The 18,219-nt window shown below is 44.3% G+C and overlaps 1 protein-coding gene across 1 annotated transcript in view; it reads left to right on the top strand.

Moving 5' to 3' along the window:
* The first annotated feature begins 764 nt into the window (after nt 1–764).
* LOC130291994 (mucin-2-like) overlaps nt 765–18,219 on the top strand; it is a 66,085-nt gene continuing 48,630 nt past the window's right edge. The window contains exons 1-8 of the mRNA XM_056541425.1: nt 765–783; nt 4,456–4,509; nt 4,820–4,906; nt 6,508–6,561; nt 7,708–7,761; nt 8,333–8,422; nt 11,759–11,887; nt 13,864–13,992. Coding sequence (XP_056397400.1) covers nt 765–783; nt 4,456–4,509; nt 4,820–4,906; nt 6,508–6,561; nt 7,708–7,761; nt 8,333–8,422; nt 11,759–11,887; nt 13,864–13,992 — 616 coding nt within the window. The remainder of the gene's footprint in view (nt 784–4,455; nt 4,510–4,819; nt 4,907–6,507; nt 6,562–7,707; nt 7,762–8,332; nt 8,423–11,758; nt 11,888–13,863; nt 13,993–18,219) is intronic.

The raw sequence follows: 18,219 nt of genomic DNA on the forward strand, positions 1-18,219 counted from the left end.
AACAGTCATATCTATAATGTATTATCAATGTATTCATAAATATGCAAGAGGGGATTAATAGAGAAAGAAGCAGTTTCAAAATTTCTTGTTGAGAAGAACATGGTGCCATATAGAGAGATCATATAGTGGCACACCAGGGGCCTAAGGCTCTGAAATGATAAGGCCTCTCTAGTAGTTTGGGGTCCATGTACTCATCTTTACAGTGTGCAACATGAGTTCAAAGTCTTCCCCCCCATTATCAGCCCAGACATAACACTGAGGCCTCTTATTCCTTCCCAGCATTGATAATGTCCACCTTTTCTTTCTGGTACAGCGGCTCCTACACCAAAGGCCTTAACTTCACCCCCTCTCATCCCCGGAACTACAAGTAAGTTCTTGTTATGTGTTACTAATGACTAGACTGAGGTTTGAAGACAATGACATACAGCCTAATATCTCAGTATGGTGAACACTCATATACATAGGAGTTATGGGAATATTGGTGAGCTCTGACCTGTGACCTCCAGTCCACAAGATCCCTCTGTCCCATAAGATTAAACCGGTATTAGACATTTCATGTAATGGTCTTGTTGTAGATTTTCTATTGGAGCCCAACTAAGGAGCTGTAGGAGGTGACCTACTGACCTCGGGCATCCACATCCCATGACGGCATATCCTGTCTACAAGCCTTGTTTCTTCCTCTGCTTCTCGACTATTTGACTAAAATAACTTTTTTTTTCCCTGGATCAGGTATCACTACTACACGACACCCAACAACTATCATCATGGAACCTGCAACTACAAGTATGTACCTAACCGAGGACACATTGTTTATAAAGTAGGCCCCATCAATTCTTGTCCATCACACTGAAGGTCAATGAGGATGAGCTTACATGTAGTATTCTTCTAGAAACGTTTTGCTTTTAGTGGAAACTATCTCTATAATACAGAGCTATACTGAGGCACCATATGGCGGCACATTGAGCTCCAATACCATAGTAAGGAGAAACAGGCACCCTGATGACCTCTTGATCTGAAAATCATCCAATTACGGGTCACCTGTGTGGGACCAAATTAGGCTATGAGGTTAGCCAGGAACTAGCATTTACACCCTGTTCCAAATTATTATGCAAATTCTATTGAAGTGTCACAAAGATTAAATATTTTGTTTTTCATTTAACTCATGGATGGCATTGTGTCTCGGGGCTCTTTTGATCAATCTCAAAATGTGAAATAGTTGAATGCCTTGTGTGAAGTATGAAAACATTAAATATTTCATGAAAACTTAAGCATGTTCATCGCACTATTAAGAGATTTGTGGCTGATTCAGAGCACAGATGGGTTTGTGCAGATAAAGACACATTGAGGAAGATTTCAGCCAGATCCATGCATCGAATCAAGAGAGCAGCTGCTAAAATACCATTACATAGCAGCAAACAGATATTTGAAGCTGCTGGTGCCTCTGGAGTCCCACAGACATCAAGGTGTAGAGTCCTGTAGAGTCTTGCAACTGTGAATAAACCTTCTATTTGGCCACCACTAACCAATGTTCACAAGCAAAAATGGCTGCATTGGGCAGAAAAATACATGAAGAGTTTGGGCAGAAAAATACTGATGAGTGCCATGCAACACTGAATGGTCCAGATGAATGGAGTAGTGGATGGTTGCTGGATGGCCGCCCTGTTCCAACAAGGCTGCGACGTCAGCAAGGCGGTGGTGGAGTCATGTTTTGGTCCGGAATCGTGTAAAGAGAGCTGATCGGCCCCTTTAGGGTCCCCGAAGGTTTGAAGATCACCTCTGCAAAGTATGTGGAGTTTCTTACACGGTACAGTAGGAAGAACTATGCTTTCCGTAATAAAATCAACTTCATGCATGACAATGCACCATCTCATGCTGCAAAGAATACCTCTGCATCAATGGCTGCTATGGGGATAAAAGGAGAGAAAGTCATGGTGTGGCCTCCATCCTCCCCTGACCTCAATCCTATTGAGAACCTTTGGAGCATCCTCAAGCAAACGATCTATGAGGTTGGGAGGCAGTTTACATCCAAACAGCAGCTCTGGGAGGCTATTCTGGCATCTTGCAAACAAATTCAAGCAGAAACTGTCCAAAAACCCACAAGTTCAATGGATGCAAGACTTGTGAAGCTGCTATCAAATAAGGGGTCCCATGTTAAAATGTAAAGTGACCTGTTAAAATGTTTAAAAAGTTAAAATGTTGTTAAAGTCTGAGAATACACAGGAAAGCTTGGTAATATGTTAAATGCTATGTGCCAAATGCCGTTTATTGAAAGAGCAATCCATCTTTTATACACGGGGTATACACCATAGATTAAACAGCATTTACATACACAGCATTTTCTCATAAAATAACCAGAAGACATCCCCCAGACATCTGCCTGACCTCACAATTACTGGCGACCCTCCCGGACATTTTCTAGATATGCCTTGTAGACTACTTGTCCCTTCTCTAAAGGTCGGCCCACCTCCAAAAAGAGCCATATCCCATGGCCTTGCTCTTAGAATCTAGCTTGTTTTTCTGGTATTTAATCATCCAATTACTATTAACTATTTAGTTTCCATTTCACCCTCTTCCTCTGGGAATTTTACAAATACTTCTTCAGGTTACTGAGCCATGTAAACCAGTATTTTCGCCAAAAAATGGCGCACGACTTTACTCTGCTGCTCAGCGTTTGTAACAAACTGTACCGAACGCTGGAGCCGGCGCTGGGAGCTTGTGACGTCATAGGCCTGCCCCCCTCATGATGTCACGTCCCACCCCCTCAATGCAAGTCTATCGGAGGGGGCGTCACGCCCCCTCCCATAGACTTGCATTGAGGGGGTGAGGCATGACATCATGAGGGGCGGGGCTATGACTTCACAAGCTCCCGGCACCGGCTCCAGCGTTTGGAACATTTTGTTCCAAATGCTGAGCAGCAGAGTACCCCTTTAACATTTTTTGCTGATTTTCCATCTGCTTTATGAAACAGCCAACGCACAGTCAGAAAATTCTCATTGCGAAATAAATTTCATCCTATGACGCATTTTTGGGACAATTTAGGACACATTGTATAGTCTTATTGGATTTCAATTTTTTTAGGCAAATACTTATCAGTCCCTCCTCTGTGCAGCTCTCTGCAGTGAATACAGGTTAGGAATGTACTAGTAAAGATGTATTTATGGGGTAACTCTGACCTAGACAGGAGGCCTCGGGACATTATTTATTGTACTGATGGGATCTTATGGGAAAAGGGCCGATTGTCCTCAGCCACCAGGAGGAGAAAAATACTGTCACTGATTTAGGCAATATAACCAATGTGCGGACACTACATTAAGGATGATGTATATAATAATAATAATAATAATAATGATAATACAATTCTGCTTTTCTAATAACAGAGAAGAAGTGCTGGTGCCTCCCTCCAAACTGCACCCCCTATATGTACCACTTTAGTCTCTGCACTCCTCTCCCATGTGACTGTCCTCGTAAGTAACAGTCATATCTATAATGTATTATCCTGTTTCCAGAAATAGCGCCACTCTTGTCTATAGGCTATGTCTGGTACTGCAGGTCAAGTGAAAACCAAATGCCAGGCACAGGTCCCAGACAAGAGCGACAATCTCTCTGAAAAGGAAAAACTTTTTTCAGTTTCATACAACTCCTAATTTTTTTGTTAATCTGTACAGTTATGTTCTTTCTTTTTCTACCTTGAAATATGAAAATAATCTGACAACTGGGCGTTACCATTCCCCTTGTCAGTGTGGCACCTCCCTACATAGTCTCTGCACTTCTTAATGCCCGGTTGTAAACATATTCATTAATTTCTAAGAGGACTAACAGGGAAATGTGATGTCTAGAAGAACGTGGTGCCATATGGAGACGTCATACAATGGCACGCCAGAGGCCTTAGTCTCCGAAATAGAACACATGACAAGGCCTCTCTAGTAGATCGGGGTCCATGCACTCATCTGTACATTGTGCAACATGAGGCCAAAGTCTTCCCCCCCCATTATCAGCCCAGACATAACACAGAGGCCTCCTTTTCCTTCCCAGCATTGATAATGTCCTCCTTCTCTTTCTGGTACAGCGGCTCCCACACCAAAGGCCTTAACTTCACCCCCTCTCATCCCCGGAACTACAAGTAAGTTCTTGTTATGTGTTACTGATGACTGGACAGGACAATGACATACACAAAGCCTATTATCTCAGTATGGTGAACACTTATATACATAGGAGTTATGGGAATATTGGTGAGCTCTGACCTGTGTCCTCCAGTCCACAAATCCCTCTGTCCCATAAGAATAAAGCAGTGTTACAGTGTCTTGTTGTAGATTTTCCATTGAAGCCCAACTGAAGAACTGTAGGGGGCGATCTACTGACCTCAGGCATCCACATCCCATAACCTGCCTACAAGCCTTATTTTACCCTCTGCTTCTCGACTATTTAACTGAAATAACTTTGTTTTCCATGGATCAGGTATCACTACTTCACAACGCCCAATGACTACCATCATAGAACCTGCAACTACAAGTATGTACCTAACCGAGGAGACATTGTTTATTATAACATTTTATGGGAACAGTCTAATAGATAAGATTGTGGTGTGAGATGAGCAGAGAATATATTGTTCTATCACATGTACCACTGTAGTCCTCTGATTCTGTATCACTCCTTGTACAAGGGACCCCTGGGACATTATATATAGAAACCAATGGGCTCTTCGGGGGCAAAAAGCCATTTGTCCTTACAAGGAGTGAGCCACCTAGTGGAGAAAAAATGCTGACACTATATAAAGGACAATGTATAGAATAGTAATTTGATTATATTTATCCCATAACAGAGAAGAAATGCTGGTGTCTTTCTCCGAATTGTCATCCGTATATGTATTACTTCAACCACTGCTCTCCTCTACCATGTGACTGTCCTAGTAAGTAAGATTTCCATTCATAACGTGATATAAGATAAAAAAATCAAACCCTTTTTTTTGCCAGAAAAAGTACCACTCATGGCTATAGGTGATGTCTGGTTTTGCAGGTCAAATCATTACAAATTGACTATTGGATATTACCATTTCCCTTGGTCATAGTGGCAGGTCCCTACATATACCTGACAATTTCTAGTGTGTTAAAGGGGTATTCCGGGAAAAAACATTTTATCCCCTATCTAAAGGATAGGGGATAAGATGTCTGATCACGGGGGGCCCGATGCTGAGACCCCCCGCGATCTCCCTGCAGCACCCCCATTTTACGCAGGGACTGCGTCTCTAGTTTCGGAAACCTCGGGGTTTCCGGCACTGGGGATGTGACATCACGCCACACCCCCACCATCCATGTCTATGGGAGGGGGCGTGACTAACGTCATAGACATGAATGGAGGGGGGCATGGCGTGACATCACGTCCCCAGTCCTGGAAACCTGGAGGTTTCCGAAACTTGAGACGCAGTCCCCGCGTAAAATGGTGATGCAGGTCAAATCAATACAAATTTACTACTGGACATAGTGGCAGGTCCCTACATATACCTGACAATTTCTAGTGTGTTAAAGGGGTATTCCGGGCAAAAACATTTTATCCCCTATACAAAGGATAGGCGATAAGATGTCTGATCGCGGGGGGGGGGACCCCCCGCGATCTCCCTGCAGCACCCGCATTCTATGTGGGTGCTGCATCTCCACTTTCGGAAACCTCCGGGTTTCCGGGACTGGGGACGTGATGTCACGCCATGCCCCCCTCCATTCATGTCTATGGGAGGGGGCGTGACTAACGTCACGCCCCCTCCCATAGACATGAATGGTGGGGACGTGTCATGGAGTGACGACCCCAGTCCCGGAAACCCGGAGGTTTCCGAAACTAGAGACGCAGTCCCCACGTAAAATGCGGGTGCTGCAGGGAAATTGCGGGGGGTCTCAGCAGCGCCCCCCCCCGCGATCAGACATCTTATCCCCTCTCCTTTGGATAGGGGATAAAATGTTTTTGCCCGGAATAGCCCTTTAAGACAAACCCTACTGACAAGGGATTGGTAACACCCAGCTGTAAAGGAATTTATATATTTCCAGGAGGACTAACAGAGGAACATAACAAGGCTGAATCTAAGGTGTCTTAGAATTGCTTCTCAAGAAGAATACATTCCCATGTAGAAATGCCATATGGTGGCACATTTGGTACCTACAGATGTCACTAGGATCATCTTGTTTTCTGGCGCGTTACGAAAATGCGCTCCTATAGTTGAGATACAGTAACTTATCCTAACGTGGTTCACAAACCTAATTTTAACTTTACTCCTCAATGTTTTGTCCTTATTTTGATCTTTCGTGTTTTATGTTCGTGCTTTCTGTGTTGGGTTAAGATAACCGTAGTAATAGTACATATGTATGAAGAAAACATTATAGAGGCTACGTAGTGGTAAAGGGTCTATTCACTTTTGCAGTCTACATAAGGCCAAAGTGTTCGACCACTTTCTCCACTTCTGATAGAGAGGTTGTCAGATTTTTCTTGGCATTAATGATGGTCACCTTCTCTTTTTTTGTACAGCTGCTTCTACCCCTAAGTCCTTAACTACAACACCTGCCATTCCTGCAACTACAAGTGAGTTATTGTTACGTGTTACCAGTGACTCTACTAAGTTATGGGGCCTATGAAATAGACATATCAAAAGTTTTGATCGGTGAGAGTCTGGTCGTACAGACCAGCAACAATCGCTAGAACGAGAGGAGAGAAGCTTGCAGCTGAGAGGCTTCTCCTCGATCTGTGGGAAAGACAGGACCAGTGTTTCCCAATCATTGTGACTCTCCAGCGGGGGTCCAGCAATAATGTATACAGATGATTCCTATAGGGGCCTAAAAGATCTCTCTATTCTATTGTTAAAGGGGTATTCCGGCAAGAAACATCTTATCCCCTATCCAAAGGATAGGGGATAAGATGTTTTTGGCCGGAATACCCCTTTAATTACATATTTACATAGTTGAAAAAGACAAAAGTCCATCAAGTTGAGCCTGTAACCCTACTGTGTTGATTTAGAGGAAGGCAAAACACCCTTATGCAGCTGAAGCCATTTGCCCCATAACAGAGGGGAAAAATTCCAAATTATCAGAATAAATTCCTGGATCAATGTTCTATCCCCATAAATCTAGTATCCATAACCTGTAATATTATATTTTTCCAGAAAAACATCCAGGTCCCCTTGAACTTGTTTATTGAGTCAGACATCACATCATCATGCGGCAGAGAGTTCCACAGTCTCACTGCTCTTACAGTAAAGAATCTCTGTCTGTGATGATGGGGAAACCTTCTTTCCTCTAGTCGTAGAGGATGCCCCCTTGCCATGGTTATAGGTATAAAAATATCACTAGATAGATCTCTGTACTGTCCATTCATATATTTGTACATTGTGATCAGATCCCCCTAAGACTTCTTTTCTCCAAACTAAATAACCCCAAGTGATAACCTGTCTTGGTCCTGTAATCCTCCCATTACATTATTATCTTTGTCGCCCTCCTCTGCACCCTCTCCAGTTCGGCCATATCCTTCTTATATACAGGTGCTCAGTACTGTACACAATGCTCCATATGTGGTCTGACTAGTGACTTATACAGAGCCCTTTTGCAGCGTTTCCCCTGGGGCCAATAAGTTGTGATATCCACATCACATATACCGTATAACAAGCCCTTTTGTTTATATCTTTTGCTTCTCTTCCATTTAAGATAATTAAGTCTTGGTTTATTTCTATGTCAGGCATTACAACAACGCAACACCCAATAACTACCATGGAAGCATCTACCACTACAGGTATGTACCTACAAGAAAAGACATTGTTTAATATACTTCAAAGAAAATAATCTAATAGATAAGATTATGGTGTCAGGCTGTACTTTCAGATTTGTTCATACAAGACTTACCGGAGAGTATTGGAGCTTTGGTCAAGCTCTATGGCTTCTTTCCACATTTTGAAGTTTACCACCTGACTGGCTATAAAGTCTCTGCTGGTACCCTTTTTTTTTTTTCATTCCCTTCTTTTTGCCATTTTGCCAATGTGACATGAGCTAAAAAGTTAAAATCTCGCGGCTGGATCCCATAGACGCCCCCTCCCATAGACTTGCATTGAGAGGCGTGGGGTGACGGCACGAGGGGCATGGCCGTGACATTAGGATCCCCGCAACCTGCACCCAGTGTTAGGAACAAAATGTTCTGCCTTTGGGAGAGCGAAGTACCCCTTTAAGTCTTTTATGAAGTTTGCTAAGTATCTACGCTACCCGACAACCACAACTTTTTTCTATAGAGATATCAGACAAATGGTCAACAATCCTACAGATCTATGATTCTACCATTCTTTACCTCGATAATCTTATCTCCTGAACAGGAAAGAAACAGTGCTGGTGTCTTCATGAAAACTGTAACCCCACTATGTACTACTATAACCGATGCCCCCTTGTCCCATGTGACTGTCCTTGTAAGTAAAAATTCTTTGGTGTTATTTTACCAATTTTTTACTTTTTAGCGGCAATTTACACTTAATATAAAGAAAGAGGTAAATGCTAGGAAGAGGTAAATAGAAAGAGCATAAAGGCTTGTTCATACAGACATTAAATGGGTATTCCAGGGAAAAAAAAATATTTTATATCAACTGGCTCCAGAAAGTTAAACAGATTTGTAAATGATTTCTATTAAAAAATCGTAATCCTTCCAATAATTATCAGCTGCTGTAGTTGTAGTTTCTGTCTGGCAACAGTGCTCTCTGCTGACATCTCTGCTTGTCTTGGGAACTGCACAGAGTAGATGAGGTTTGCTATGGGGATTTGCTTCTACTCTGGACAGTTCCAGAGACAGGTGTCATCAGAAAGCACTTAGACATAAAAGAACAACTCAACTTCAGAAGCTCATAAGTACTGAAAGGATTAATATTTTTTTTATCAAAGTAATTTACAAATCTGTTTAACTTTCTGGAGCCAGTTGATATATATATATATATATATATATATATATATATATATATATATATATATATATAAAAAATCCTGGATAACTCCTTTAACCATGGTGTTTTACCTAAAGAAAAACATTTAATTGATTGAATCTCCAAATGATTTCAAGGGAAAACATACAAAAAAAAACTTGAGTTTCTTTAACATGTTCTATTTGGAAGTTTTGGGGATAAAAACATGAATATCCACCTCAGCACATGTGAACATAGCCTTAGGGAGATTTATAAATGGAATAATAAAACAGTATGCCGTGGGCTTCCTTTAGCGGTGGAGGTAGACAGCTGTTTTGGGAGTGTTGCACCTTGTGAGTTATGAGCAGGGTTCTGATTGGCTGCAGAGAGTCCTAATATTGTAGGACCAAAAGGGTAATGTTTATTCTTTAGGGTACGTTCACGCGGCCGTCTGTCCCCATTTGTTTTAATCCCTGTTTCGGTTCCGTTCTTGCAGGCTGTAAACGGATTGAAAACGTTTAAAAAAAAATCCTATTCATGTCAATAGGATTTTTTTACAATCCGTTTACATCTGTTTGTACTCGTCGGCACCCATTTCCATTTTTTGGCAGCAGAAAAAACAGTACATGCAGTATTTTTCCTTCCATCAAAAAAAAAAAAAAACGGAAGAAAAAACGGATACAGTAAATTTAACATTGAAGTCTTTGGAAAACGGATGAGCCTTTAATATCATCCTTTTGTATCCGTTTTTTCAATCCGTTTTTTGATCCGTTTTTACTTCTGAGCATGCTCAGAACATTTTGGGTTTATTAACTGAACAATAATGGATCCAAATGGATCCAAACGGATAACATCCGTTTGCATCCGTTATTGTTGTTTTATTTTTTTAAGTCCGTTTTTATTTTTGACGGGAGAAGAACGGGATGGATCTAGACAGCCGTGTGCACGCAGCCTTACAGATGGGTAGCTTCCTGGTCTGGACGAGTTTCTGGCTTAGCTTTCTAAATCCCCAGTCATGTTATAAGGCTTCCTTAAAGGGGTTATCCAGGAAAAAACTTTTTTATGTGTATATATATATATATATATATATATATATATATATATATCAACTGGATGCAGAAAGTTAAACAGATTTGTAAATTATGAAAGAAAGGTTTTTTTTGTTTTTTTTGTCCAGACCTCCAGGAGAATAAATACTATATTCCAATACAATAATAAAAGATTGTGTTTCAATTATAATTAACTATAATATATTTTATTATACAATTCTGATTACTTGTAAATTACTTCTATTAAAAAATCTTAATCCTTTCAGTAATTATGAGCTGCTGAAGTTGAGTTGTTCTTTTCTGTCTAAGTGCTCTCTGATGACACGTGTCTCGGGAACCGCCCAGTTTAGAAGCAAATCCCCATAGCAAACCTCTTCTACTCTGTGCAGTTCCCGAGACAAGCAGAGATGTCAGCAGAGAGCACTGTTGCCAGACAGAAAACAACAACTCAACTTCAGCAGCTGATCGTTATTGAAAGGATTAAGATTTTTTAATAGAAGTAATTTACGAATCTCAAAGTGCCTGCCCTCTCACCTGTCTGACACCGCCACCGTGTTCATATAATAAAGGACTTTTGAAGCTACTATCCTGGGTGAGTGCCGTCCTCTTTTCTCACTACTTTGATTATTGGATTTACTTGCTTTATCTGGACTGAGCACCATATGAATTAATTTGGCTTCTAACATCCACCTGACAGTTTTGTAATTGCCGCATATACAGCAGTGACGGTTTCTGTATCTATAGTTCATATAATTTACAAATCTGTTTAACTTTCTGGAGCCAGTTGATATAAAAAAAAAAAAAGTTTTTTCCTGGAATACCCCTTTAAGGAGTCAAATATTGACTTTAAGAAATATCAACCTCCAAAAGGAGGTGTCAGATAGCTGCTTCGCATATTCTTCTTCCTAAGGTTTCCAGACGAGTGTGTATGGTCTATAAGGGTGTATTCAGATGGCAGAATTTCTGCTTGCACCTCAAATTAAAGCCCATAGACTTCTATGGGATTCCGCACTCCCATTCACACTTCTGAATTTCCGCAAGCGGAAATTCAGAAGTGTGAATGGGAGTGCGGAATCCCATAGAGGTCTATAGGCTTTAATTCGAGGCGGAATTCCGCAAGTGGAAATTCCACCGTGGGAATAGTCTCTGAGTCTCCACATGTCTTCATGGTGCTTTCCTCAAGGAAAAACATAACCCCTTTGGTCCCACACATAGACAATCACAGTGTACACACACAGTGACAGAGTGTCACAAAGTCATGTTGTTGTCAAAAGCTGGTCGTATCTCACCTCCCATCCCCAGGATATACACAGTTTAGAGGTATGTTAAAGGGGTACTCTGCTGCTCAGCGTTTGGAAAACTGTTCCGGGAGCTTGTGATGTCATAGCCACGCCCCCTAATCACGTCACACCCCACCCTCTCAATGCAAGTCTATGGGAGGGGGCGTGACGGCCGTCACGACCCCACCCAAAGACTTGCATTGAGGGGGCGGGATGTGACATAACGAGGGGGCGGGGCTATGACATCACAAGCTCCTGCTGCCGGCGTTCGGACCAGTTTGTTCAAAACACTGAGCTATAGAGTACCCCTTTAAGTAAGGGCACATTTATAGGTATGATTTTTGAGCTACTGGATACCCCCTCTTCAATACTGTATGTTAATTGATGGTACTGTGCATGAGGCAGCTGTGGAGTACCAGGTTATACTCTTACAGGATCCTATATTGGTTGGTTTACTCTCCGTATACTTACAGAACAGATTTCCCTTCACTATACTTTTATCTTCCCGTTTTCTCTTTTTGTAGCTACCACTAAGCACCCAGTGATCATCCCAGTGACGGTAGAGCCCAGTTACATTGATAGATGTCTATGCAGCTGCTATGGTCATTCTATGAATTACTGTGTTCGGCCATCCTACTGTTCTCCTTGTCCAGGTAAGAATCTCATCTTACTCCAAAAATACATCATTACAAATGTCAGAAGTTTGAATTGGGGATCTGGTTGCTGAGATCCCCACTGATCACTACAACATTGGATAAGTATTTTTGCTCTTTGACCCCAATCTGCATTTTTCATCTTGGGATTCAGGTTAGTATTGTGTGGCCAAAGGTCACTACTTTGAGATGAAGAGTAAAAATCCAATGGCAGCCAAAAGAGGCCCAATAACTTTACCAATTGTGAGGGTCTCAGTCACTGTTCCTACTAAGTTGTGCTCCTTGGAAATGATAGAGTTAAACATTAGAACTCATACAGACAAGCGGGGTAGGAAAAATGTTAATTCGAGTAGAATACAGACATAGCGCACATCTACAATCTTGTATAATGATCTAATTGCTTCTCAGCACAATATCAAAAACTAACAGGTTGTTAGTATACATTTTTGATCAAAAAGTACAAGCCCACTCGCTACGTCAAGGCCACCTATTCAGAGTGGGTCCCTAACGTCCCTAGCATAAAATGGCGCAGCACCGGGCGGCGACCACCACCGCCGCGACACAGGTGCCCACGGGGGGGGGGGGGAGCGACCCACTGGCAGAGCGGCCCCAATGCCTCTCAAACCAGTCTATAGGCTGCACCCGCCCGCAGACACAGCGCCACGGCAGCAACGGACGCCGCCCCGCACCACACCAGTGTGAACAAGGTGTAATGGCTCACTTACCTTGCTCTCCCAGTCAGACTGGGAGGCAGCTAGGAGTGAAATGGCCCTAGTGTGGCTAATTACCACCTATATAGGTTTGGGCTGAGGGGGGGGGGGAAGAGTGCAGCGCATGTTCAAAAAAAAAAAAGAAAGGATAGAAATCACAATATGAATTTGAGTAGAATACAGACATAGCGCACATCTACAGTCTTGTATAATGATCTGATTGCTTCTCAGCACAATATCAAAAACGAACAGGTTGTTAGTATACATTTTTGATCAAAAAGTACAAGCCCACTCGCCACGTCAAGGCCACCTATTCAGAGTGGGTCCCTAACGTCCCTAGCATTGGGGCCGCTCTGCCGGTGGGTCGTTCCCCCCCCCCCCCTGTGGGCATTGGTGTCGCGGCGGTGGTGGTCGCCGCCCGGTGCTGCGCCATTTTATGCTAGGGACGTTAGGGACCCACTCTAAATAGGTGGCCTTGACGTGGCGAGTGGGCTTGTACTTTTTGATCAAAAATGTATACTAACAACCTGTTAGTTTTTGATATTATGCTGAGAAGCAATCAGATCATTATACAAGATTGTAGATGTGCACTATGTCTGTATTCTACTCGAATTCACACTGTGATTTCTATCCCCTCTTTTTTTTTTTTTTGAACATGTTGTCTGCACTCTTCCCCACCCCCTCAGCCCAACCCTATATAAGTAGTAGTTAGCTACACATGGGTCAATTCTTTCCTAGTAGCCTCCCAGTCTGACTGGGAGAGCATGGTAAGTGAGCCATTACACCTTGTTCACACTGGTGTGGTGCTGTGCGGTGTCTGTTGCTGCCGTGGCACCGTGTCTGCGGGGGGGGGGGGGGGGGTGCGGCCCATGGACTGGTTTGAGTGGCATTGGGGCCGCTCTGCCGGTGGGTCGTTCCCCCCCTGTGGGCATTGGTGTCGCGGCGGTGGTGGTCGCCGCCTGGTGCTACGCCATTTTATGCTAGGGACGTTAGGGACCCACTCTAAATAGGTGGCCTTGACGTGGCGAGTGGGCTTGTACTTTTTGATCAAAAATGTATAATAACAACCTGTTAGTGTTTGATATTATGTTGAGAAGCAATCAGATCATTATACAAGTTTGTAGATGTGCACCATGTCTGTTTTTCTACCCGAATTCACACTAGGAAAAATGTTATTGACCTCTAGCTTACACAGTTTAGATGGAAAATTGGTCTCAGTCTCTCATAGATACATAAGACTTTTAACTCTTAATGTTTTTTTTTTAGTTACAACTATTAAACCCAAAACAACCTCCATGACCACAAAGCCCACCCAACCTCTTCCATGCCCATGTACCTGCCTGGGTCACGCGATGAGTTACTGTGTCCGGCCGTCATACTGTTCTCCATGTACAAGTGAGAAACCATGTTTTTTCCTCTGTTATCTTCTGAAGTTATTACTGTGTCTATGCTTATGCTAATCCCATTGTTCACTATTATCGCTAGGTCAGGGGGACATTATTTTACTTTTGGTGTAAAGACCCTGCAAATTAACATTGTTCTAAATATTTCAAAGTATTTTTTTCCTAATAACCAGCAGAGTACTTGGTGTTGACCGTTCTTCTTACCGAAACCTTGTGGGAAAGGAAAAACAACAATGATGCTCTTGTCCTCATATCTCGTCCTCATATCTTGTCCTCATATCTGATCCTCATATCCTGTCCTCATATCTCTTCCTCATATGCTATCCTCATATCCCATGCTTATATCCTGTCCTCATATTCCGTCCTCATACCCCATCCTCATATCCTGTTCTCATATCCCATCCTCATATCCTGTGCTCATATCCCGACCTCACACCCCGTCCTCATATCCCATCCTCATGTCTCATCCCCATATCCTGTCCGCATATCCTGTCCTTATATCTCATCCTCATATCCTGTCCTCATATCCCCTCCTCATATCTTGTCCTCATATCCTGTCCTCATGCCCCATCCTCATATCCTGTCCTCATACCCCATCCTCATATCCCGTCCTCATATCCCGTCCTCATATCCCGTCCTCATATCCCGTCCTCATATCCCGTCCTCATATCCCGTCCTCATATCCCATCCTCATATCCCGTCCTCATATCCCGTCCTCATATCCCATCCTCATATCCCATCCTCATATCTTGTCCCCATATCCTGTCGACATATTCCATCCACATATCTCATCCTCATATCCCGACCTTATATCTCGTCCTCATATCTTGTCCTCATATTCCGTCCTCATACCCCATCCTCATATCCTGTTCTCATATCCCATCCTCATATCCTGTGCTCATATCCCGACCTCACACCCCGTCCTCATATCCCATCCTCATGTCTCATCCCCATATCCTGTCCGCATATCCCGTCCTTATATCTCATCCTCATATCCTGTCCTCATATCCCGTCCTCATATCTTGTCCTCATATCCTGTCCTCATACCCCATCCTCATATCCTGTCCTCATACCCCATCCTCATATCCCGTCCTCATATCCCGTCCTCATATCCCGTCCTCATATCCAGTCCTCATATCCCTTCCTCATATCCCGTCCTCATATCCCGTCCTCATATCCCGTCCTCATATCCCGTCCTCATATCCCGTCCTCATATCCCATCCTCATATCCCATCCTCATATCCCATCCTCATATCTTGTCCCCATATCCTGTCGACATATTCCATCCACATATCTCATCCTCATATCCCGACCTTATATCTCGTCCTCATATCTTGTCCTCATATCCCGTTCTCATATCTCGTCCTCATATCCCATCCTCAAATCTTGTCCTCATATCCCGCCCTCCTATCCCGCCCTCCTATCCCATCTTCATATCCCATCCTTATATTACGTCCTCATATCCCGTCCTCATATCCCGTCCTCATATTCTGACCTGATATCCCAGCAGTCTCTTTCCTCCACTCATGTGTCTCTTTTCCCTGCCTACTTGTTTCTTTCTCCTACTTACCTGTCTCTTTGTCTCTTTCCCCAGCCCATTGTCTTTTCCCGCCGCTCATTTTCTCTATATCCTGCTCACCTATCTCTCTCTCCTCCTCTGTTTCTCTATCCTGCTCATCTGTCTCTCTCCTCCGTGTCTCTCTATCCTGCTCACCTGTCTCCTCCGTGTGTCTCTCTCTATCCTGCTCACCTGTCTCCTCCGGGTGTCTCCATCCTGCTCACCTGTCTCTCTCCTCCTCTGTGTGTCTCTATCCTGCTCACCTGTCTCTCTCCTCCTCTGTGTCTCTATCCTGCTCACCTGTCTCTCTCCTCCTCTGTGTGTCTCTATCCTGCTCACCTGTCTCTCTCCTCCTCTGTCTCTCTATCCTGCTCACTTGTCTCTCTCCTCCTCTGTCTCTCTATCCTGCTCAACTGTCTCTCTCCTCCTCTGTCTCTCTATCCTGCTCACCTGTCTCCTCTGTGTGTCTCTATCCTGCTCACCTGTCTCTCTCCTCTGTGTCTCTCTATCCTGCTCACTTGTCTCTCTCCTCCTCTGTGTGTCTCTATCCTGCTCATCTGTCTCTCTCCTCCTCTGTCTCTCTCTATCCTGCTCACCTGTCTCTCTCCTCCTCTGCGTCTCTATCCTGCTCACCTGTCTCTCTCCTCCTCTGTCTCTCTATCCTGCTCACCTTTCTCTCTCTATCCTGCTCATCTGTCTCTCTCCTCCGTGTCTCTCTATCCTGCTCACCTGTCTCCTCCGTGTGTCTCTCTCTATCCTGCTCACCTGTCTCCTCCGGGTGTCTCCATCCTGCTCACCTGTCTCTCTCCTCCTCTGTGTGTCTCTATCCTGCTCACCTGTCTCTCTCCTCCTCTGTGTCTCTATCCTGCTCACCTGTCTCTCTCCTCCTCTGTGTGTCTCTATCCTGCTCACCTGTCTCTCTCCTCCTCTGTCTCTCTATCCTGCTCACTTGTCTCTCTCCTCCTCTGTCTCTCTATCCTGCTCAACTGTCTCTCTCCTCCTCTGTCTCTCTATCCTGCTCACCTGTCTCCTCTGTGTGTCTCTACCCTGCTCACCTGTCTCTCTCCTCTGTGTCTCTCTATCCTGCTCACTTGTCTCTCTCCTCCTCTGTGTGTCTCTATCCTGCTCATCTGTCTCTCTCCTCCTCTGTCTCTCTCTATCCTGCTCACCTGTCTCTCTCCTCCTCTGCGTCTCTATCCTGCTCACCTGTCTCTCTCCTCCTCTGTCTCTCTATCCTGCTCACCTGTCTCTCTCCTACTCTGTGTCTCTCTATCCTGCTCACCTTTGTCTCTCTCCTCCTCTGTGTCTCTCTATCCCGCTCACCTGTCTCTCTCCTCCTCTGTCTCTCTATCCTGCTTACCTGTCTCTCTCCTCCTCTGTGTTTCTCTATCCTGCTCACCTGTGTCTCTCATCCTGTCTCTCTATCCTGCTCACCTGTCTCTCATCCTCTGTGTCTCTTTATCCCGCTCACCTGTTTCTCTCCTCCTCTGTCTCTCTATCCTGCTTACCTGTCTCTCTCCTCCTGTGTCTCTCTATCTTGCTCACCTGTCTCTCTCCTCTGCGTTTCTCTATCCTGCTCACCTGTCTCTCTCATCCTGTCTCTCTATCCTGCTCACCTGTCTCTCTCATCCTCTGTGTGTCTCTATCCTGCTCACCTGTCTCTCTCCTCCTCTGTGTCTCTCTATCCTGCTCACCTTTCTCCTCTATGTCTTTCTATCCTGCTCACCTGTCTCTCTCCTCTGTGTCTCTCTATCCTGCTCACCTGTCTCTCTGCTCCTCTGTGTGTCTCTATCCTGCTCACCTGTCTCTCTCCTCCTCTGTGTCTCTCTATCCTGCTCACCTGTCTGCTCTGTGTCTCTCTATCCTGCTCACCTGTCTCTCTCCTACTCTGTGTGTCTCTATCCTGCTCACCTGTCTCTCTCCTCCTCTGTCTCCATCCTTCTCACCTGTCTCTCTCCTCCTCTGTCTCTCTATCCTGCTCACCTGTCTCTCTCTCCTTCTCTGTCTCTCTATCTCACCTGTCTCTCTCCTCCTCTGTCTCCATCCTTCTCACCTGTCTCTCTCTCCTTCTCTGTCTCTCTATCCTTCTTACCTGTCTCTCTCCTCCTCTGTCTCTATCCTGCTCACCTGTCTCTCTCCTCCTCTGTCTCTCTATCCTGCTCACCTGTCTCTCTCCTCCTCTGTGTGTCTCTATCTTTCTCACCTGTCTCTCTCCTCCTCTGTCTCTATCCTGCTCACCTGTCTCTCTCCTCCTGTCTCTCCATCCTGCTCAACTGTCTCTCCTCCTCTCTCTATCCTTCTCACCTGTTTCTATCCTCCTCTGTCTCTATCCTGCTCACCTGTCTCTCTCCTCCTCTGTCTCCATCCTTCTCACCTGTCTCTCTCTCCTCCTCTGTCTCTATCTTTCTCACCTGTCTCTCTCCTCCTGTCTCTCCATCCTTCTCACCTGTCTCTCTCCTCCTGTCTCTCTATCCTTCTCACCTGTCTCTCTCCTCCTGTCTCTCTATCCTGCTCACCTGTCTCTCTCTCCTCCTCTGTCTCTATCCTGCTCACCTGTCTCTCTCCTCCTCTGTCTCCATCCTTCTCACCTGTCTCTCTCCTCCTCTGTCTGTCTCTCTATCTTTCTCACCTGTCTCTCTCCTCCTCTGTCTGTCTCTCTAT

Source organism: Hyla sarda, chromosome 9, assembly GCF_029499605.1.
Source record: "Hyla sarda isolate aHylSar1 chromosome 9, aHylSar1.hap1, whole genome shotgun sequence".
Lineage (NCBI taxonomy): Eukaryota > Metazoa > Chordata > Amphibia > Anura > Hylidae > Hyla > Hyla sarda.